The sequence below is a fragment of the Vicia villosa genome, linkage group LG4 (genome assembly GCF_029867415.1).
Source record: "Vicia villosa cultivar HV-30 ecotype Madison, WI linkage group LG4, Vvil1.0, whole genome shotgun sequence".
Taxonomy (NCBI): Eukaryota; Viridiplantae; Streptophyta; class Magnoliopsida; order Fabales; family Fabaceae; genus Vicia; species Vicia villosa.
The window spans coordinates 106,758,850-106,783,973 of record NC_081183.1 but is presented as its reverse complement, the minus strand read 5'-3'; the positions used below and the strand labels follow the sequence as shown (position 1 = coordinate 106,783,973).

Sequence of the window (25,124 nt, the reverse complement as noted above, 5' to 3'; positions counted from 1 at the left end):
GCGAAGAAATTGGAAAGCGGTCAAACATATACTTCGTTATCTTAGAGATGCAGGTTACTTGTCAGATTCTCACAATGGTATATCAGAAAGAGATTATTTATTTACATGTGATGGTACAACCATTTCATGGAGATCTATGAAACAAATCATGACAACAACTTCATAAAATCCTGCATAACTATTAACTCTACATGAAGTCACTTCGAAGAAGACATTTTAAGCAACGACTACAAAGAATATCGTCACACATATAAATGTTTGCATGAGGGGGAGAAATACATATGTTTTGCACTCTTTTTCCCTTCACCATGGTTTTGTCCCACTGGGTTTTCCTGGTAAGGTTTTTAACGAGGCAATTCACATTCAAAGGATATTGTACTCTTTTTCTTTCACTAGAATTTTTCCCACTGGGTTTTCCCTAGTAAGGTTTTAACGAGGCATATCCTCAATGGACATCCAAGGGGGAGTGTTATGAAAATTTATGTTAGTGGATGTCCATCCATCTCCTAGGTTTTCATCTTCCTATTCCATATTTAATATGTGTTTAATATGTGTGATTTTCTATCTCCCGTCCTATAAAAAGAGACCCATATTACAATGTAAAGTACACTTGAAAGAAGATGATATAATATTGCTTTTCTCTATTCTATCTCTCTCGACCTCTATTGTTTTAGTTAGTTTTATATCAAAACAATCAAAGTAAAAACAAATAACATTCTATTTAATTTCCAGGAATTTAATACATGTTAAATTTGGTAAAATTGAGTTTAGCTCCAATTTTAAGCTAGTTCAATTTTATAAAAAGGATTTAAGTCAAAACTTATATCGTAAAAATATAAAATCGAACAATAGTTAGATTTTAACCATCTTGGTTGAACACAATTGACACGGCTAGCAAAGACTACTATATAAGTATAATGAGCATGACTAAGAAAATTGAGAGATAAAGATGATTGCTCTATTACTTTTTATTCACCTTTGAGACATAAATCACTTTTCACACATTACATGAAGAAAGTCCCACATATAAACTAGATAATAACAAATAGAAAATGGTCACAACTATTATCTCCCAAATTAACCCACTCAAACATAACAAATTTAACTAAACTATAACAAAACATGATCAACTAATTAGGGGTTGAAGAAAGAAGTGCCACACTTGCATTTCCATCCTTCAGGCTCATAATTAGCATACTGAACACCAACAAGATGTTTGTTGGTAGGAATCTGAATTGGGTTACAAGGAATGCATCCTTCACATCTATGTTCACATCTTGGTGGTCTTGAACCAATCCTACTACTCATTCCCCTCAATGCTTCTTCATATTCTTTCACCTAAATTAAAACCATAATCATAAAACAATATAATATTACTAACCATAATATATTATTATTGGTGTAAACAAGTGTGAACCTGTGTAGAAGAGTCATAGGGTCTTGAAACATCTTGTATTCTAGTTGTTGGATCAACTTTGAAGAGTTCTGTCAATAAATAAAAAAACAAAATGTTATAAGTGTTTCAAAGAAAACATTTTTTAAGTCCAAACTCCGAAGGTGTGATGCTTTTTTACTAACCTTGTTGATTTGCAGCACCGAACATGAAGAAAGGTTTGCTTATTACAGAAAGAACCAAACTTGAAAGCAGAATGGAAGCTTTAAGAATTAGAGTGTAGCACACTGTTCTCTTCATATTTTCTAAAACCTGATAATTATGGTTAACAATGATGGCCAGCTTTATATGAGAGAGAAGAAGAAGTGGCAGACAGATAGATATGGCAGAGATGTAGCCATTTCATTCTGTTGAAATTCTTTTTATTATATCAAAGAGATGCATTTTATTTTTTTCTTTCTTAATTTTGTATTTTCTCCTACTTATTAAGAACTGCATTAATCTAGCTCTGAAGTGGAGTACTTTTACAGATCATGCATAGTATATGCCTAGACTGCAGGGAAATTTCTTTCATAACTTTTTATTTCAAACAGTTTTTTTATTGACTTTTCTAGAAACCGACTCAAGTTATTACACGGTTAAAACTAATTTTATTATCCTTATTCCTTAAGTATTTGGAATTCTGGTTTACAACTGTGACTTTATACTATCATATATAGTTTTCGTATTTATCTTCCTAAAAGACAAATCACAAATTTATTGTATGTGTTAAATTAGAGAAACCAAATACATTCTTGATTTGCCTCATCAAATATTAAAAGTTTTGCATGATTTCACAAAATTGATGCTATAGATTGTTTTCGTTAATCTATCTGAAATGGTTATACCAGCACAAGAAAATAAGTAGTTTGTCTGTGATCTACCGTTATGTTACGAGCATCTCACAAGTAACCAATCTAACCATAAAAAAATGGGTTGTATAATGTACATATTCACAATTTGCTTTTGTATAGAAGAAAAAAAAGAGAGGAGATATTGAGATATAAGAGGGAAAAATGAGAATATATAATTTTGGTGAAAAAAAGTTACTATAAGGGTAAAAAGTTAAGTTGTACTTATAATAAAATTGTCTGAGTAACATTTAATTTCCGATCTCCAATAGTATTATCGAGAAGAATGATGAGTGAGAGTCAAAGATGGGTTGGAAACGAGTGGGGCTGATACTACGTTGATACATACAATACAATACATGGTGATGTTGATTTAAGCCGTTTTGCTCACTGACTCTATTGTACTACTACCATTTGATTCGACCCATCACATTAAATTAATTTTATTTATTTTAAAATTAAATCTTATGGTACTAATTTATCAGATTCACGTTACAAGATGATGTCACAATTTTTGATTTGGCAAAGTTAATTAACTAGGAAAAGGAAGATAGAGAAATACATAAAGCATCAATATGAAATTATGAATAAAATACTAATAACAGTGAAGAATGGAAAATGTATTAATGAGAGATTTTGCAGTAGGATAGTGATGGATGATGAGTATTGTAGAGAGAAAGATTTGATTGATGAAGTTTGTGTATTACCTTACCTACTACTCAGATCAGATCAGATGTACGGTGCTGAAACAAGATATTGAGATGTTCCACTCTTCTCTTCTGTACCAATATTGCTTTTCTACTCTAGTCTGTACTATCACACTGTATGCAGAAATCACCATACCGGTTCAAAAAGCTGAAAAGGGATATTTCCCCAATATTACGATTTTTTTAATATTACAAAATAGTTTAATCAAATTTAATATCTTATTTTGAATAGTTTGATATAATTGATTTTAATAAAATTCAGTTTGATAAGATTGATATATTAGAAATTATTTTTTATAAATTAAAAGAATTTAGTTTAACATCTAAATATTCAAATATTTATAATTAAAATTTTTAATATAATATAAATCACATAATTTTTTGAAAATGATATATTTTTTTAAAAAAAAAAATTATTTAAAATAACATTACATTTAAGTGATATTTTAAAACCTATAAAAATTATAAGAAAATATTAAAAATTAAAATAAACTACACTTTATTTGTTCTAGTGGCCTCCTCTTTCTAGGTTGGTAAGGAAATCAATTGAAATTGGAGAATACGAGAGTTTAGTGATAAAGTGGAGTTGTAGTGTTGACATTCTCCAATTTGCGGATGATACATTAATGGTAGGACAAGGGTCTTAAAAGCATATAAAGACTTTAAAAATTGTGTTGAGAGCTTTTGAGCTAGTCTCGGGTCTTGGCATTAATTTTCACAAAAGCAAGTTGATATGGATTAATATTCCGCCTCAATTCTTGGAGGCCGCCTCTTTGTACCTCTCTTGCAAGATTGAAGATAGCAACTTTATGTTTCTTGGTATACCCATTGGTTCCAATCTTAGGAAGGAAGTCACTTCGCTCCCTGTTAGCTGGAGATTTCGTTTGGAGAGAATATTCTTTGAAGAGTTAGAGTTCGGAGAAGAATGGTTTTTGATGACCATTTCTGAGAATAAAAATGGTTCCTGATGGCCATGATTCGAGGATGTTGTTTAAGTTGAAGTAAAGATAATGGAAATTGAAGCTAGTTCGAAGTAAATTGTCTTTAAGACTTAAGCGTTTTTACGAAATACGAAGGGTACTGAAGCTTGGCGTGTTTTCGTAGCATTTTCGGTTTTGATCACGTTGCCACGTATCGAAAGAGAATTCAGGCGGGAGGATTTGAATTTCGAAATAATCTGTGTAACCGAACAAGGACACATGGCGCCCCAGGGATTCGAAGCGTATGCATGTGAGCAACATGGCGTTTCGCTAGTGTAGGACCGTTAGGGTCGAAATTAGTATAAATAAAGATCTTAATATCAGGATCCGGGGTGTTCATTTTGTACAAATCACTCACAAATCACTCAAGTATCAAGTGTTAAGAGAACGAGTTCGCTGAGAAATGTACGTATGACACCACCAATTTAAATACATTTGTATTCATCTTTATTCAAGTATCTTTCTAGTTTCTTTTATATTTCTTTATATTTTAGTCATTTACATTCTTGCACTTTTATCTTTCGTTTAAGTTTACTTCGAAGCATTTACATTCTGCAATTTACGTTACTGTACTTTAAGTTTCCTGCAAGTTTATATTTGTTTCATCTTTCGCCTAAGTTATATTTACGTGTATAACAAGGCAATTATCAGTCTTTACATTTCGTTTATTTATTTCTTCTTTCGAAGCCAAACAACTGACAGAATATGAACCAAATTATCACAAAAGACAAGCTTTTTGACTATGTCCTAGGATCAATCTAGTCGATCCTGCGAGTAACCAAAGTATATTTTTTTATAGTTTAGAAGACTAGCGGTTGTTTACCAGAAATCACCGTAAACAAATTGGCACGCCCAGTGGGACCGTGTCAAACAGATTGTCATTAATTTGTTGCTTTATTTTGTCTAGAATATATCAAGACCTTGTATGAACCTTAGGAACGGTAAATTAACCAACAGTGCGCCACCGATTCCTAAACGAAGGTACAACAAGAAAATGGTCAATTCGACCAGTGGAAGGGGAGATCAAGATCCCCCACAAGGGTCAGGAACAGTAGCAGCAAATACTACACATGTTTCGACATCTACATCACAAGAACTAGAAATACCCGTTTCGGGAGGATCTGCGGCTGCAGTTAGTTCCCAAGCCATGCCCGAAAACACATCAGGGCCAACAAGAACGATCCCAATTTCCGGTTCGACCACCATGCCTCAGGCACAAACGAGATGCTTCATTTCTCGACAAGTCAAGTACATTCTCCAAGGCCATTCTCATCTGCATTCGATGGGTGAAGGCCCGGAAACCCTTATGGAATGCCGTATTCTTATATGGCATGACCTACATATACTGCACCTAATGCCACGACATTTTCGCCTAATACGAGTTCAGTAGGTCGAAGTGCACAAAATGCAGGCTCATCGAGCCAGATGCCTCTCTTAACTACCAACAGTCAAGCAGCGTTTAGGCAAGAAATGGGCGCAAGTAACCATGATATGTTAGGTGCTCTTGCTAAAGAAATAGGGTCACTCTTTACCCCATTGGTAGCAAACATGACCAGGACTAACAGGGACAATGTAGAAACCTTCCAAAAAATATCATCACAAATAAATCGAATGGCAGTTTTTATGGGAGTTCCACAAACTAGTCGAAGAAATAACCAACCCCCTTATCGAGAGGGTGATCCGGTATTGGAGCCTATTCAAGATGCGGTTCTTCCGCCTAGGCCAACACCCGGTGATGCAGTTCCCCCACCTAGACCACCACCAGTTAGAAGAAACCAAGTGATAGATCTGGAGAATCCAGGTCGAATGACCGACTTTGGTCAACAAGAGACCATCGAAGAGGGTCCCAGATTAAGGGTAGTTGGTAGGAACGAACATCCAGATGAAGTAGTCCACAGGGTTAGGAGAGAAAATATGGCAACAGAGAATAATTTAACTGCCATGATAGAGAGAATTATGGCCAATAATGGCCTTAATACTGGACTTCGACATCCAAACTACACATCCCCTATAGCAGAATATATTACGCAAACGGAATTGCCAAGAGGTACCAAGGTACCTAAATTCACAAAATTTTCAGGGGACACTAGTGAATCGACCGTAGAACACATAGCCAAGTATTTGATAGAAGCCAGGATTTAGCGGGCAACGAGGATTTGAGAATTAAATATTTCCCTAGTTCGTTAACAAAAAATGATTTTACTTGGTTTACTACCTTACCCCCAAATTCCATAGATGCATGGGCACATTTGGAGAGATTGTTCCACGAGCAATTCTACATGGGCCAAACCAAGATAAGTCTGAAGGAATTGGCTAGCATCAAGAGGAAGTTCACGGAACCTATAGATGATTATTTAAACAAGTTCCGTTTGTTAAAGTCAAGATGCTTCATAGTTGTCCTAGAACATGAATTAGTCGAAATGGCTGCAGGCGGTCTAGACTACTCAATCAGAAAGAAACTGGATACCCAATACTTAAGGGATATGGCCCAATTGGCAGACAGGGTTCGACAAGTCGAACGACTAAAAGCAGAAAAGGCCAGAGCAAATAAAAGTTACAAGAAGGAGAGGGTAGCATATATTGATGCCGAAGACGCTGAGGGCGAACCCTTCGAAGATTCATACAACGTTGAAGAGGTCGAAATAGACCTAGCCGAATTAAAAGAGGCATCACCTTATTCTTGCAAACTGCTCACCCCTTCGAATGGAAAAAATCCAGTCGAGAATGATAAAAGCGATAGATTTCCAAAGAAAACTTACACTTTTGACGTCACTAAACGTGACGAAATATTTGATTTGCTAGTAAAAGATGGCCAGATGATAGTGCCTTCTAATTCCAAAGTTCCTCCATTAGAACAACGGAAAAAATGAGGCTTTTGTAAATATCATGGTTTTTTAGGCTATAAAACCTCACAATGCTTTCTTTTCATGGATCTAATTCAGAATGCTATCAAGTATGGACGTTTGAAATTCGCTGATAAGACAAAGAATCACATGAAGGTTGATGCTGACCCCCTGAATGTTGCTGACACTAACTATGCTGAACCACTCGATGTCAACATGGTAGATGTGTCTGAAACTGATATTGCTGAATGGGAGGTGATTTCATCTAGAAAGCAGGCTACTGAGGGCCTAAATGACGATGCAGCCTTCAATACTAATGTTGAAGAATCTGTCGAAACCAAAAGCAATAAGAATTTGAAGGAAAATACTAGCGAGGCCACTGAAGACCTCAGGGTGAAACTCCAACAGATAAAGATCTATGAAGCTTCGCCAGCAGGTCTCAACATGGTGAATGTTAGACAACCTCTATTTGAACTAGAGGAGTTAGAGAAGCACTTGTTGAGAGAACAATGGAATGTCAACGTGATAAAGTATCCTCAGAAAGGAGAAAGTTTGAAAGATTATCTTTGGAAGTGTCACGAGAAGAATGCTGGACGAATGATAATGTGTCCAAGGTGTTCGATCATGCTGAATCGAAGGGTCTAAGCTAACTACGAAAGGGCCTAACGAGAAAGGATGGAACAGCCTTGGAGAGGAGGAAACCTATTGCTGAAGGTTTATCCAAGGCCAGAAGAAAGCTTGGTGGGTTTCCTAGTTAGGTGTCACAAGGAAAGGACAGAGATTGTTATGTGTCCCGGGTGTGGGGCAGTCTATGATAACCTTATGGCCATTCAAACCTTCCGACTGAAGCAAGGAAGGTTTGAATGGCATGCTGAACATCAAGAAGCTTTTGAGAAAATTAAGCAATATTTGGTGCATCCACCAATATTGTCTCCCCCAAATGGGAAGAAGCACATGCGCCTGTATATCTCAGCTTCAGATAATACAATAGGTAGCATGTTAGCTCAAGAAGATGACAATGGCATCGAAAGAGCCATTTATTACTTAAGTAGAGTACTCAATGATGCAGAGACTAGGTATAGCGCAATAGAAAAACTCTGCCTTTGTTTATATTTCTCTTGTATTAAACTCAAGTATTATATAAAGCCAGTTGATGTTTATGTTTCATCTCATTTTGATGTCATTAAACATATGCTATCTAAACCAATATTGCATAGTCAAATTGGCAAATGGGCTTTAGCCCTTACTGAGTACTCTATAATCTTTCAACCCCTTAAGGCAATGAAAGGACAAATTGTGTCAGATTTCATTGTTGACCATGCAGTGGTTGAGAATCCGCAGCAATACGTAGATTTGAAGCCTTGGAAGTTATACTTCGATGGTTCAACACATAAGGAAGGAAGTGGCGTTGGGATACTCATAATTTTTCCTGATGGAATTCCAACAAAACTTAAGTACAAAATTGAAGGCCCGTTATGCTCCAACAACGAAGCTGAGTACGAAGTACTGATCGCCGGACTTGAAGCCTTGTTGGAATTGGGGGCAACCAGAGTCGAAATTAAAGGAGACTCAGAACTAGTGATTAAGCAACTGACGAAAGAATACAAATGTATCAAAGAGAATTTGATCATGTATTTTGTCATAGCAAATAGACTGCTTAAAAAATTCGAGTATGTGGAGTTAAAACACGTCTCAAAGGTGAACAATCAAGAAGCAAATGATTTGGCATAATTAGCCTCAGGATACAGAGTATCAAAGGAAAAACTAGAAGAACTGGTCGAAGTGAGAGGCAAAGCAATGGCCACAAAGCTATCTCCAAGTGATCTGGAGAACTCACAATTAGGCTTCGCTAACGAAGAAGAATTTGAAGTTCTAAATATAGACTCCCTAGCAGATACATATTGGAGGAGTCCAATTTTAAACTACTTGAAAGATCCTTCGACAGATACAGATAGAAAGGTGAAGTATAGAGCCTTATCATACTTCTTGATGGGAAATGAGTTGTTTAAGAAAACCCCTGAGGGAGTTTTACTAAAGTGTCTAGGCGAAGCCGAGGCATACTTGGCACTTTCGAATGTGCACGGTCAACTCTCAGAGATCTAATTCTATCATCACGAACGGTGTAGACACGATCACTGACCTTCCCAGTCTAATTCAGTTACTACGAACAGTGCTGACACGACAAGAGAATCTAATTCTATCATCACGAACGATGTAGACACGATTATCTCTCCAAGATCTAATTCAGTTACTACGAACAGTGCTGACACGACAAGAGAATCTAATTCTATCATCACGAACGATGTAGACACGATTATCTCTCCAAGATCTAATTCGGTTACTACGAACGGTACTGACACGATCAACTCTCAGAGATCTAATTCCATCATCACGAACGGTGTGGACACGATCAACTGTTTCCTAAGTCTAATTCAGTTATTATGAACGGTACAGACACGACAAAAAGATCTAATTCTATCATCACGAACGGTGTAGACACGATCATCTTCCAAAGTCTAATTCAGTTACTACGAACAGTGCTGACGCGAACAACTCTCCTAAAATCTAATTCATCTACTATACGATCAACATTCAAACAACTACTTCCCAAAAAACTTCAGTCTCAACATCTAGATGGCATCTTTAAGCCCATCTCCGACAAAAGTCCCTACTCCAGCTAGGGCAAATTTCTTGGTATTCTAGTGTTCAATCATCTTCCACCTTCAGATACCGACTGGCATACAAACCACTCTACATCTTCAGGTTTAAGATAATTGAACAGGGGCAGCTGTCATACCCCAAAATTTGCCCACACAATTTCTCTTACACAAATTCATATCAACACACAAAGCTTCCAGACACTTTCCCCTACACAAAGGCTCTGAACTAGGGTTTGGTTCTTTCAAAGGAAAATCACTGGATCAATGGATCCAAGACATCTCATATGGCTCAATGTATCCTAAATTACTTCCATGACAAGTATCAAGGCCTATCTCAAAGCTCTGGTTACTCAAAAGTTCAGAAAGTCAACAGTCGACTGGTTGACCTAAAAGGTCAACTGTGGTCAAAATAAAGTCAAAACTCCTGATTTTTTGTCAAGATCCTCATATTGAAGTATCATTCACCATTTGATCAAGAATTGATCATGGTTCATCAAGGAAAGAACAAAAATCAATAAATCAAGAAGTTTCTAAATTAGGGTGTTGCATAGGAAAAGTCAACTGAACTTTGACCAGCTATAACTCTCACATGGAACATCCAAAATTTTCCATCCAAAGCTCATTTTGAAGGAAATTTGATTCTCTACAAAATTGTCTCACACATGCCAAGTCCAAAAATGCTTCATTTGAGAGATATGGACTAAAACATCATAGGTCCTTTTCAAAAGTCAACAAAAAGACACTTTTTTCAAAAAGACATAAAATGAGCGTGGAAAATAATTTTGATATGAGACCAAAGACACTGGTTAGAGGACTCTCTAAGGTTTCTAAAAAGTCTTAGAACACTTCCATACTTCAAATATTGAGGGAGATTGGCCTTCCTAAAGTTGAGCTATTTTGGAGGGGAAAATGTGAAAGAATTTGAAAATTTGGCAAATGGGCTTAAGTTATTTTGATTCAATCTTGATCCATAAGTCATCTAAAGCCTCAAACCCAATTCCCACGAATTTTTGGCTTTTATTTGATTTTATATGAATTTTTTATCATTTAAATATGATAATTAATTTATATAAATCATAAAAATCAAAATATTCAATCAAATATCCAATTCCAATCAAATCCAATCACAATTATGTCCCATAATCATCATATTTTCGTGCAAAATAAAATTGGACAAGATTGAACCAATATTTGCCAATTTTAGAAAGTTCCATAACTAATTTTCAAATCAAATTTTCCAATTAATAAATCAATGATTCAAGGAGATTTGTTGATGTTTTATTAACCCTAATCATTCCTCTATAAATATACAACAAGATCATAGTGCAAGGGTTACGGTTTTGCAGCCAAGGAGTTCCATACCCGAGCACAAAAATTCTCCAAAAATCTCAAACTGCAATTCTACCTTACAAGCCAATTCAAGGTTTCCAATTGATCTCAATTCATTCTTGGAACGTCATTGAGTGAATCCCAATCGTTTTCGAGCATTGAGGCATCAAGAACAAAGCACAGTGAGTCATCCTTTGTCCGATTCTAATTTGTTTCGATCACATAAATCCATGCATCTTTTTCATGATTGGATCATATATACATGTTTGTCGTGACACATAGATGTTTTCTGGATGTTTAATTGTGTTTTGGCGTTGATACGAAGGAGATGCCATGTTAGGGTTTATGTCCTTTAAATTGGGGTTTCTTTAATCATGCAAAATCAGACCTTAGGACAGGTACTATCAGATTCGCGAGGTCGAGGTGAATCTGTCTATGGCCTCGCGCCAAATTTTTGTGGCCGTTTGGCCGTATTCGTTATTTTCAGGTACCAAAAGGAGGTCTTTTACAGCGCGCTTTGCAATAGGCGGTGTAAAAAGTGGTGTTGCAGAAGTCTGTTGGAGAAGACGATGTGTTGTCGCGTTCTGATTGGCCAGTTCAAACCAAAGGAGCGCGCGCGTCCAGTCTGGGATCTGGTGCTTTACGATCCACCATCGTACCATGTGCATCCCCCATCGCAGTCGTCTGATCATCATCTCATTCAATCCAACGCAAGGCAAGCTGAGGGCGCATCATGGACAATACACGTGAGCCACACCGGATCGATCAGCTAAGTTTCTAATTTTTTTTATTTTTAATTGCATAACTCTTTATTTATATTTATATATATATATATATATATATATATATATATATATATATATATATATATATATATATATATATATATATATATATATATATATATATATATATATATTGTTTTGTTTTGTTTTTATTTATTAATAAAACTTTATTTAGTTTTCTAAAAACCATTTTTTTCTTTTTTATCATAATAATCATAATAATAATAATAATAATAATAATAATAAATATTTTATTTTAAAGTTATTTCATTTAGATTATTTTTAATTTACATTTAAATTACTTAATTACTTTAAAAATCCATATTTATTTTTAATCCCAAAATTATGAAAATTATTTTTACACTCGATTTTATTTTTCTATCCTGATTTAATTAATTAGGTCGCGAGACCAATAATTAATTAAAATCATATTCCCTTCGAATCCTGATTAGGGTTCACAAGAAATAACCCTACACTGAGTATTTTTGTTTTGTGTCTTCTTTTCAGGGTTATCAACATGGTTCACTCTGATAACGCGCCCGATCAAAAACCCAAAGCTAAGTACCTTATCTTTAAAGCATATTTTATTTTCTTTTAAAATCAAGGGTTTGTCTTGCCTTCACTGTTTCTGCCTTGCCTTTTTCAGGGTTACCCCCGAGGCTTCCCGCCAACCATATCAGATCAAATTCGAAGCTAAGTGTCCTTTCTCTATTTTACTTTTAATTTCATTATTTCGCCTTCGAACCGATAATGCACTCACTCTCTGTTTTCTGTCTCTTCTTTTTCCTTTTCAGGGTTTGTCAAATGCCAAAGTTACGTCGTTGGTAACCCTAAACCCTATTTTATTTTATGGCTTTTAATTATTACTTATGTCAAACCCTATTAAGGGATCCGCTGGTTACAATTTCCCTCCCCCATATCTGTTTTGGTTATATTATTTAAATGCGTGGTTAGTAATCCTAGGGAGTGCAACCTTTGAATTGAACATAGAATCACTAATTTTACAAGATAATATATTCGAATATGATCACGTGATTGATGCACACACGCACACTTTTGGGTAACCTCTCTGTTGCCTTGTTGCCTGTTACCTTGTTGCCTGTTGCCTTGTTGCCTGTTGCCTTGTATTTTGTGCAGAATAGCCAGTCCCTCGAATACGAGGATACCTCAGCCATGTTGCCTCGATTAAAGGTCATGGTCCCTAATGATGCTGCCTTCGATACACTAACATGACCTCGACCCTCGGAAGTTGCCTACGGAAAAGGCTGAGGTATCTTCTGGTTGCCTACGAAAGGCTATTCTGATCTTTCCCCTTAGACTACCTGCCTCTCTATGGCATGGGTCAGTCTTTGAGTGAATGATAATTCGATGACCCTTCTACCTCCAAACGAAAGGCTTCCTGCCCTCCTATGGCAAGGATTGACCCTTTCATTCTGAAAGGCTAAAAAGAGACATATCATCTGAGTTTAAGGTAATTGCCCCTAATTGCCTTGCCATGCTCTATTTTCTATATTCTTTCTCAAAATTCTTCAAAAAACTGGCTACGCTCATTTTACGAGCTAAAGTCCATTTTTTCCTCTTTCATCTACATTTTCTGAAAACGAGCAAGCAAAGCAATTAAGAGCCCATGGAAAACCATGGATGCAAAGGGTGCCTTACACCTTCCCTTTGCATAAATTACCCCCCGAACTCAGTTTTCTTTAAAAAGGTTTTTTTCTGTTTCTTTTAGCCTTTCTAACTTGTTTGGATAAAATAAAAGTCGGTGGCGACTCATGCTTAACCGCGACATTTTTCGATATAAAGTCAGTTCACCGTATTACAGAACTGGCGACTCTGCTGGGGATAATTTCGATAAAAGAGGGGTTACCTTAAAAGTTTAGGAATCACTTAAATGTTTTCTATTGTTTGTTTTGCTTGCTTTAATTTTGCAGGGCTGTTTTGGGTATTCTACTGTGTGAAAGATCCTAACCCGGATCTGAGTACCTTAGGTAAATGGCATGAGATCAATGAGACTGCACAGCGTATACTGATGTGGTTGATCTGATGGCCATCGTTAGTGTGACACATTGGTTTGTCCTGGTGTTCCTTGGGATCCGACCTGAGGAAATGCTTGGCTGCCGCGTGGTGTCATTAAGCACTAATTTGCCCTTAGAACCTTAGTCGAACTTGACTTTGGCCTATTAGAAAGTAGCGAGGTGGCTGGCTTTGGTTCCGACTGAAGTTGGTTGATACTCGAAGCTACACTCATATGGACTGGACTTTCAGGACCTTTTCGGTTGGCGATTCGATTGCCGAACTGAGATAAGCGCCTTCGAGAAAGGTCAATGATATGAGCTCCCTAGAACCCGATCTTTATATAGGACAGGTTTGAACCAACTAAACTTCAGGGGGAGGGTACATACCTCTGGACCACGTGCAAGCCTAACCATAAGGCAAAATTGTGTGACTTGCGTGACTTATTGGTGTTTGCTGCTAACCTTCGTTTCCTTGCAGGTTTTGTTAAAAGGACTTGTTTGTCCTTACTACCCCACACTATGCCTAATGAACTGCATTCGCATAACATCATGACATCATGACATCATAAGCATAACATGATTTAACTAACCCTTTCAAGGATCTTAGGAATTTAGGGCGCACAATTTCAGGTGCTCTTATCAAGGACTGAATTCCTAATCGAGGGGCAAGAGGATTTATTTTCCTCTGGCCACACACCTTCCAATTCAAAGAATCAACACCTATCAAGGGGCAAGAGGATTTATTTTCCTCTAGCCATATACTTTCAAACTTAGGAGTATCCCGAATCAGAGGCGATGACCCACTCGATATGGTGAGCTTGATTCTCAAAGAAAGACGTTCAAAGACAAAATTCAGATTTCTTCAAGACAAAGACGCGACCAAATCATTTTCTAATGTTGCTAACTAAATGCCTAAAGATCCTTGAAAGTATTGCATTCGCATTCATAACATCGCATAACAGGTTTCTTACAATAGGTCTCTCATCCTTCCTCGCTGTTTATTTCAGCATCATGGATCTCGAACAATCAGTTAAGGATCTCCAAGCTCAAAACACTGAGTTCCAAGCCTTGATTCTGAATTTGTCCAAGGGGCAAGAAGAGCTGAAAGCCATGCTGACTAAAAAGAAGAAGAAGAAGGGTAAGAAGACTCAGGTGAAAAAGCTTAGACCAATCTTGCAACTCAGGGATGCTGAAACCTCTGAAGATAGTGATGAGGATGAGCAAGATGATGATGTTAGTGTCAAAACCGATGCAAAAAGTAACCATGATTCTGCCAAGCCCTCTGAAGAGGAAGAGGACTATCACCATGAGGATGAACATCCTGATGACAAATATAAGTTGCTGGAAGAACGTTTGAAAGCCATGGAAATTCAGAAGATACGTGGACTGGATTGTGAAGAACTGGGACTCGTTCCTGGAGTCATTATTCCTCCAAAATTCAAGACTCCCGCCTTTGCTAAATATGATGGGGTTTCATGTCCCAAGTTGCACTTGAGATCGTATGTAAGGAAGATTCAACCTCATACTGTTGATAAGAAACTCTGGATCCATTTCTTTCAAGAGAGTTTATCTGGAACTCAACTCGAATGGTATTATCAGCTGGAAGGTACCAACATCCGTACTTGGGAAGATTTGGTTGTTGCTTTCTATAAGCAATATCAATACAATTCTGATCTTGCACCAACTCGCATGCAACTACAAAGCATGTCTATGGGACCCGAGGAAAGTTTCAAGGAGTATGCTCAGAAATGGAGAGATCTAGCTGGAAGAGTCAAACCTTCCTTAGCTGACAGAGAATTGGTCGATATGTTTATGAGTACACTGACTGGACCTTTCTATAGTCATTTGCTGGGAAGTTCATCATCTGGATTCACTGAACTCATACTGATTGGGGAACGTGTCGAGAGTGGCATTCGAAGTGGTAAGATTCAAGTGGCTACATCCTCAGGTACTACAAAGAAGCATTTCAATGGGAGGTCAGATTCCAATGATGTGTATGGACAGAAAAGGATAAACCATGATCAATCTATTGGGGCAGTTCTGAGCTCCACACCGGCACCTCAACAGGGTCGTCAAAACAAACAAGATACATCCAGACGTCAATTCACAAAGATCGATATGTCGCTAGCTCAGGCTTTACAACATCTGCTAAAGGCAAATTTGATCACCCTGAGGGATCCTCCTAAGAATCCTAACACCTCTGCTCCTAGTTATAAGCCCAATGCGAGGTGCGCATATCATTCTAATAGTCCTGGACATGACACAGAGAATTGTTGACCGTTGAAGAACAAGATCCAAGATATGATCGACGCTGGCGAAATTGAGTTCGACACCCTTGAAACTCCTAATGTGATCACTGTTCCCATGCCTAATCACAACAAGATTGCTAATGCTACGGATGGCTAGAAGGATGAACTTTTTAGATCATTAGATTTACTTTCATTTGCAATTTCTATTCTGTTTGTTTAAACATTCGAATCATGATAGACATTATCTGTTTTAATAATCATCATCAGTGCATTGTATATGTTTGTCTTGAATACATTATTTCGTTATCACTCATTTTTTTGCGTATTTACTTTGCATATGTTTTGTGTTTATTCAACTCCTGCTAAGCTGTAAGCCTTTTGAGGGAGGATGACGAAAACGATACCGCAATCTCATACAGTATGCTTTTGGACGGACTATGTTGACGATGTACAGGCATTGTTTCAATTCCTAAACAGTGGAGATATAAGGATGTTAATCCCTCGTCAACCTCGTTGAGCCTAAGAAGTAGAAGTTTCTTTCTTGTACTAATTAAAACCCTTGATCACAACCTGGGGCAGGGTAGTTCTCAGTCAATTTGGCTGTGCATTCTATTTTAAGAGAATCATTCGGTACACCTTTCGACAAAGGTTTCAATCACAAGCGTTCATCCGCACACATCAAAGAAGTGTTGGAGATGTCAATCAAAAGCCAATGGTTCGTCAATCATTAAGCGAGGCAGTCAATATCTTTCAAAAAGAAAAAAATGAAAAAACATATATACCAAGAAAAGCCTGCTAAGTCAAAAGTCAAAAGATGACTTAGGCAAAAACCAAGGCATCCCGCTGACTGTAAGCTCAAAATAGACAGTTTAGGCAAAAGCTGAGATATCAAAAAAATGAAAAGAGAAGTCAATAAATTCCTGAGCAACACAATGTTGTGACTACCAAAAGGAAGAAGTGACTGCCACCTCAAAAGTTCTCTTTACTTGTGAACCACCATCATTATCAAAGGTGCAAATCCAAAAGTCTCTTGGAACTTGAATGCATAAGCTGAATTAACTGAGCTTAGGATTGAAGATCATCACGAAGAAGGGTGGGTACAATCAAATTTTGAGCCTTTATCTTTTGTTTCTTAAACCGTGAACCAAGCCACGTTACAACCCTTAAAAGTCCTAATTGAAGCCTGGTTAGTTCGAAAGCATACTGTCACAACAAAGGTATCCCGACTCCTTAAGGTTTACCACAAATGCTGAGTTGATATCCTGTTCTTTACAAACATCACGTTTTATAAATATCACGCTTTTACATCTCTTGTTTTAATGTTTTTCAAAAACTCAAGACAGACGTATGCATTGCATCTAATGAATTCATTATTAAACATATTCTGCTACATAATTTCAACTGTTAGCATCAGAATGAATTTGCACAGGGTATGGCTAATGATTCAAAGTTATCCCGACCAACACAGATTACTCCAAGAAGTAACGTCTCCTACGTATACAAGGGGCATGGTACGTTTTGCCCAATCAATATGGGGCAATCCAGTCAAGATTCCAAGAATCTCTCAAATTTAAAATAACCAAAGGCATACATACCGAGTGGAGTTCAAACTATTTCCCGATCAATCTGGGGCAATCAAGTCAAGATTTCAAGAATATCTCAAGGATGCCAAAACAATCAGAGGCATGCATCCAAGCAGATCTGAAGTTACTTCGCAACCAACATAGGACATTGTCTTGAGCCTATGATTACTAGGGGCATGTCGCCCATAATGTACATTTCATGAAGTCCTCGCGAGGAGAATCTTTTCAAAGTTCCTACTAACAGGGGCAAATCTATGCAAGTCCAGTTTGACATCTCGAACAATACTCAGTGGTGTGTCCTAATCAAATCCAGGAATGGTAGTTACTATAATACTGGGGGCAACTTTCAAGACACCCATGTCTCCCCACAGAACCGGGCTCACAAGATCATACCCCCACAGAGTAATCATTAAGAAGATATCTTCAAATGCTCTCGTCCCGACAAAGACATGGCTCCCCAACAGAGTTTACATCTTCAAAACTACCGGTGCTCCAACACTTTGCTCTTCTCCAACATGGTTTATTAATACCTCTAATCCCCAATCAAGGTACATCAAGTTACTGATCATCCCCAAGCAAAAATATAAGTCCCCAGCTGAGCATCTTTAAGACAAGATCAAACAACAAAATTATAGGGACATGGAGATTCAATTTCTCAATCAAGACGACATAAATCATATTCATACATCATAAATCATAAACATATTCATACATCGCATACATACTGAACTCACGCATAACATACCATGCTCCTTATTTATTTTGAGAGACTCATTACATAATACACGCATCATGACATTACATACATAACTATACCTATTGCAGGATACAGGTACCGACAAATGAACGAAATCTCCAAATGTCCAAGATCTAATTCAGCTACTACGAATGGTACTGACACGGTCAACGCTCGAAGATCTAATTCATTTACCACGAACGGTAATGACACGATCATTTTCAAAGATCTAATTCAGCTACTACGAATGGTACTGACACGGTCAACGCTCGAAGATCTAATTCATTTACCACGAACGGTAATGACACGGTCATTTTCAAAGATCTAATTCAGTTACTACGAACGGTACTGACACGGTCAACTCTCAGAGATCTAATTCTATCATCACGAACGGTGTAGACACGATCACTGACCTTCCCAGTCTAATTCAGTTACTACGAACAGTGCTGACACGACAAGAGAATCTAATTCTATCATCACGAACGATGTAGACACGATTATCTCTCCAAGATCTAATTCAGTTACTACGAACAGTGCTGACACGACAAGAGAATCTAATTCTATCATCACGAACGATGTAGACACGATTATCTCTCCAAGATCTAATTCGGTTACTACGAACGGTACTGACACGATCAATTCTCAGAGATCTAATTCCATCATCACGAACGGTGTGGACACGATCAACTGTTTCCTAAGTCTAATTTAGTTATTATGAACGGTACAGACACGACAAAAAGATCTAATTCTATCATCACGAACGGTGTAGACACGATCATCTTCCAAAGTCTAATTCAGTTACTACGAACAGTGCTGACGCGAACAACTCTCCTAAAATCTAATTCATCTACTATACGATCAACATTCAAACAACTACTTCCCAAAAAACTTCAGTCTCAACATCTAGATGGCATCTTTAAGCCCATCTCCGACAAAAGTCCCTACTCCAGCTAGGGCAAATTTCTTGGTATTCTAGTGTTCAATCATCTTCCACCTTCAGATACCGACTGGCATACAAACCACTCTACATCTTCAGGTTTAAGATAATTGAACAGGGGCAGCTGTCATACCCCAAAATTTGCCCACACAATTTCTCTTACACAAATTCATATCAACACACAAAGCTTCCAGACACTTTCCCCTACACAAAGGCTCTGAACTAGGATTTGGTTCTTTCAAAGGAAAATCACTGGATCAATGGCTCCAAGACATCTCATATGGCTCAATGTATCCCAAATTACTTCCATGACAAGTATCAAGGCCTATCTCAAAGCTCTGGTTACTCAAAAGTTCAGAAAGTCAACAGTCGACTGGTTGACCTAAAAGGTCAACTGTGGTCAAAATAAAGTCAAAACTCCTGATTTTTTGTCAAGATCCTCATATTGAAGTATCATTCACCATTTGATCAAGAATTGATCATGGTTCATCAAGGAAAGAACAAAAATCAATAAATCAAGAAGTTTCTAAATTAGGGTGTTGCATAGGAAAAGTCAACTGAACTTTGACCAGCTATAACTCTCACATGGAACATCCAAAATTTTCCATCAAAAGCTCATTTTGAAGGAAATTTGATTCTCTACAAAATTGTCTCTCACATGCCAAGTCCAAAAATGCTTCATTTGAGAGATATGGACTAAAACATCATAGGTCCTTTTCAAAAGTCAACAAAAAGACACTTTTTTCAAAAAGACATAAAATGAGCGTGGAAAATAATTTTGATATGAGACCAAAGACACTGGTTAGAGGACTCTCTAAGGTTTCTAAAAAGTCTTAGAACACTTCCATACTTCAAATATTGAGGGAGATTGGCCTTCCTAAAGTTGAGCTATTTTGGAGGGAAAAATGTGAAAGAATTTGAAAATTTGGCAAATGGGCTTAAGTTATTTTGATTCAATCTTGATCCATAAGTCATCTAAAGCCTCAAACCCAATTCCCACGAAATTTTGGCTTTTATTTGATTTTATATGAATTTTTTATCATTTAAATATGATAATTAATTTATATAAATCATAAAAATCAAAATATTCAATCAAATATCCAATTCCAATCAAATCCAATCACAATTATGTCCCATAATCATCATATTTTCGTGCAAAATAAAATTGGACAAGATTGAACCAATATTTGCCAATTTTAGAAAGTTCCATAACTAATTTTCAAATCAAATTTTCCAATTAATAAATCAATGATTCAAGGAGATTTGTTGATGTTTTATTAACCCTAATCATTCCTCTATAAATATACAACAAGATCATAGTGCAAGGGTTACGGTTTTGCAGCCAAGGAGTTCCATACCCGAGCACAAAAATTCTCCAAAAATCTCAAACTGCAATTCTACCTTACAAGCCAATTCAAGGTTTCCAATTGATCTCAATTCATTCCTGGAACGTCATTGAGTGAATCCCAATCGTTTTCGAGCATTGAGGCATCAAGAACAAAGCACTGTGAGTCATCCTTTGTCCGATTCTAATTTGTTTCGATTACATAAATCCATGCATCTTTTTCATGATTGGATCATATATACATGTTTGTCGTGACACATAGATGTTTTCTGGATGTTTAATTGTGTTTTGGCGTTGATACGAAGGAGATGCCATGTTAGGGTTTATGTCCTTTAAATTGGGGTTTCTTTAATCATGCAAAATCAGACCTTAGGACAGGTACTATCAGATTGTTTTGTTAGGAGATGCCATGTTAGGGTTTATGTCCTTTAAACTGTCTATATATATATATATATATATTGTTTTGTTTTTATTTATTAATAAAACTTTATTTAGTTTTCTAAAAACCATTTTTTTCTTTTTTATCATAATAATCATAATAATAATAATAATAATAATAATAAATATTTTATTTTAAAGTTATTTCATTTAGATTATTTTTAATTTACATTTAAATTACTTAATTACTTTAAAAATCCATATTTATTTTTAATCCCAAAATTATGAAAATTATTTTTACACTCGATTTTATTTTTCTATCCTGATTTAATTAATTAGGTCGCGAGACCAATAATTAATTAAAATCATATTCCCTTTGAATCCTGATTAGGGTTCACAAGAAATAACCCTACACTGAGTATTTTTGTTTTGTGTCTTCTTTTCAGGGTTATCAACATGGTTCACTCCGATAACGCGCCCGATCAAAAACCCAAAGCTAAGTACCTTATCTTTAAAGCATATTTTATTTTCTTTTAAAATCAAGGGTTTGTCTTGCCTTCACTGTTTCTGCCTTGCCTTTTTCAGGGTTACCCCCGAGGCTTCCCGCCAACCATATCAGATCAAATTCGAAGCTAAGTGTCCTTTCTCTATTTTACTTTTAATTTCATTATTTCGCCTTCGAACCGATAATGCACTCACTCTCTGTTTTCTGTCTCTTCTTTTTCCTTTTCAGGGTTTGTCAAATGCCAAAGTTACGTCGTTGGTAACCCTAAACCCTATTTTATTTTATGGCTTTTAATTATTACTTATGTCAAACCCTATTAAGGGATCCGCTGGTTACAATTTCCCTCCCCCATATCTGTTTTGGTTATATTATTTAAATGCGTGGTTAGTAATCCTAGGGAGTGCAACCTTTAAATTGAACATAGAATCACTAATTTTACAAAATAATATATTCGAATATGATCACGTGATTGATGCACACACGCACACTTTTGGGTAACCTCTCTGTTGCCTTGTTGCTTGTTGCCTTGTTGCCTGTTGCCTTGTTGCCTGTTGCCTTGTTGCCTTGTATTTTGTGCAGAATAGCCAGTCCCTCGAATACGAGGATACCTCAGCCATGTTGCCTCGATTAAAGGTCATGGTCCCTAATGATGCTGCCTTCGATACACTAACATGACCTCGACCCTCGGAAGTTGCCTACGGAAAAGGCTGAGGTATCTTCTGGTTGCCTACGAAAGGCTATTCTGATCTTTCCCCTTAGACTACCTGCCTCTCTATGGCATGGGTCAGTCTTTGAGTGAATGATAATTCGATGACCCTTCTACCTCCAAACGAAAGGCTTCCTGCCCTCCTATGGCAAGGATTGACCCTTTCATTCTGAAAGGCTAAAAAGAGACCTATCATCTGAGTTTAAGGTAATTGCCCCTAATTGCCTTGCCATGCTCTATTTTCTATATTCTTTCTCAAAATTCTTCAAAAAACTGGCTACGCTCATTTTACGAGCTAAAGTCCATTTTTTCCTCTTTCATCTACATTTTCTAAAAACGAGCAAGCAAAGCAATTAAGAGCCCATGGAAAACCATGGATGCAAAGGGTGCCTTACACCTTCCCTTTGCATAAATTACCCCCCGAACTCAGTTTTCTTTAAAAAGGTTTTTTTCTGTTTCTTTTAGCCTTTCTAACTTGTTTGGATAAAATAAAAGTCGGTGGCGACTCATGCTTAACTGCGACATTTTTCGATATAAAGTCAGTTCACCGCATTACAACTAGCCAATGTGGATCAAGAGGCTGTGATTGAGTTTATTCAAAGACACATTTTATACAGATTCGGAATCCCAGAAAGTATAACCACAGATCAAGGATCAGTGTTTACCGGTCGAAAGATGCAAGAATTCGCCAAAGAAATGGGGTTCAAGTTATTTACTTCTACACCTTATTATGCTCAAGCAAACGGACAGGTCGAAGCACCCAATAAAGTGATAATTGTTCTTATTAAGAAACATGTAGGGAAGAAACCAAAAAATTGGCATAAAACTTTGGACCAGGCACTCTGGGCTTGTCGAACATCACCGAAAGAAGCTACTAATACTACACCTTTCCAGTTGACGTTCGGACACGATGTAGCACTCCCAGTTGAGATATACTTGCAATCAGTTTGGATCCAGAGACAAGCAGAAATTCCCCCAAATGTGTATTGGGAAATGATGATGAACTGATTAGTTGATCTGGACGAAGACAGACTTCGAGCGTTGGAAATGATAAAAAGACAAAAAGAAAGGGTGTCGAGAGCTTACAACTAAAAGGTGAAAGGTAAAACATTTATCAATAATGACTTAGTTTGGAAAGTTATTTTGCCTATAGATCGAAAGAATCAGGCTTTAGGCAAATGGTCCCCACACTGGGAAGGACCTTTCGAATCTTAAAAGTGTTCTCAAATAATGCTTATGAGATAGAAGAGTTGGCAGAAGGCCGTAGGATTCTAAGAGTGAATGGGAAGTATCTGAAAAGATACAAGCCACTCATGCATGAAGTAAAAATTGCAAAAACGTAGACATTGAGAATGTGCGTCGTTGGCCAAAATGGTGAAGCAAGTGCCAAAATGGCTTTTTACCTAAGCAAGATATGTAATAGATAAACTAAGAAGATAGAACAATGTCAAAATATATTTCATTAATATTAATGGTCAAGAGTACATTCTGTTATACCCCAAAATTTGCCCGCATCTTTTTTCAAGAAAACTTCAATCTAAAAATTAAGAGTTTCATATAATCTTGGATTTTCACATCCTGATTTATGAATACTTGATTTTTAGAATTTTTTCTTATACAGTATTTTGGCTTGCTGTTGAATTTATTCTTACGCAAACGCCAGTTACTGTTTATTACTTCACACACGCTATTTATTTGATATTTATTTACAGATAAATAGTACTGACACAATTGGTACAAAGTTAAATCTTTTGCATGCGCAGAGTCCGGGATTCAGACTGTACTGGTAACAAGTAAATTATTATTAATTTTTATTTCCCACTAACTTTTGTACTATATTCCATTATTTTCAAAATCTCTTTTCAAATCTCTTTTTCAAAAATCAAATCTTAACTTTATTCTACACATCTCTCTTTTTCCCAACACTATCATACACTCTCTTTCAAATCTTACTTCCACTCAAATTTTCCTTTTGTACGGAATCACTTCATTCCCCAACGTCTCTATCCCTCATTTCATTCTATAAATACCTCTCATTTTTTCCATAAAATCTCACATCAAATTCTAACTCATCTCTCAAATTTCTACTCCCTCCGGTCTCATATGTAAGCAAAAAAAAAAAAAAAGCTCACCCTTTAAGAAAGTGGCTATATATTCATTTAAGTAATGGAAAATATACATTTTTTCCATATTTACCCTTATTTATTAATTTAGAAATAAATTAATATTTTTATTATAACCATTTAATGGTTAGTCAATTTTTATTAATACCATTTAATGGTTAGTCATTTAGTGGTTATATATTCCACTTACTCTTACTAAAATTTCCTGTAGAAATTTGTCCCGCCTAAAAACAACACTTCATATTCATTCTCTCTTCCTCCCCGGCAAAATGGCGAAGCGGATGGAAACGTGTTTTCTTATGGTCATCACCATTGCTACGGTGATCATGTCCTTCTTCTGTCTACATAGTCCTGAAAAATGTGGACCTGCGATGGTTACACTCCCAATCATCTATTTTCTGTTGGTCATAGCATGGGTTATTAATCGTCATTCTTAAAGTTTGCCGTATCGCTTATTTTCTTAAATGTACCGTTTACTCGTCGTACTGTTCATTATAGTATGTAATGTTTGTACTGTCAGTATTAAATGTTTTACTATTTGTCATATTGTTGCTTAATTATTCAGATAATATTTTGTGTGTTTTCTGCTAGTCAAATATTTATTTTTCTGTGCATTAAATGATTTTCAGTGTTATTATCGGTAATTTTGCTCGCGTACAGTAAATATTAATTATTTATTATGTCTGTGTTTTTTAACAAGTCATGTAAATAAACTTTCATCTTTCACATAAAACAAAAACAACAAAAAGAAAATTAACTTTGACTGTGGATTTTTCACTCTAGCTGTTACATGCCTGAATAGTCAGTTGACAGTCAAACTGCTGACAGTACAATTCTCCGTGTTTTGTACCATCAATCAAATCAAACTTTTGAATTTCAAAATTCCAAGATTTTTGTCCTAGAAGTCTTCTGAATATCACATGATTAGCAGAGACTCAGCACTGCACAAAAATCAGGTAC

General features: G+C 36.5%; 1 protein-coding gene across 1 annotated transcript; it reads right to left on the bottom strand.

The window, feature by feature from the left end:
• Positions 1-972: 972 nt before the first annotated feature.
• LOC131599437 (EPIDERMAL PATTERNING FACTOR-like protein 3) lies at positions 973-1,729 on the bottom strand. Its single transcript, XM_058871787.1, has 3 exons — positions 1,579-1,729; positions 1,418-1,485; positions 973-1,338 (listed from the first exon to the last, which is right to left on the bottom strand). Exons 1-3 carry the CDS (start codon positions 1,691-1,693, stop codon positions 1,135-1,137), a joined length of 387 nt encoding a protein of 128 aa, XP_058727770.1. The 5' UTR covers positions 1,694-1,729; the 3' UTR covers positions 973-1,134.
• Between the last annotated feature and the right edge of the window lie 23,395 nt (positions 1,730-25,124).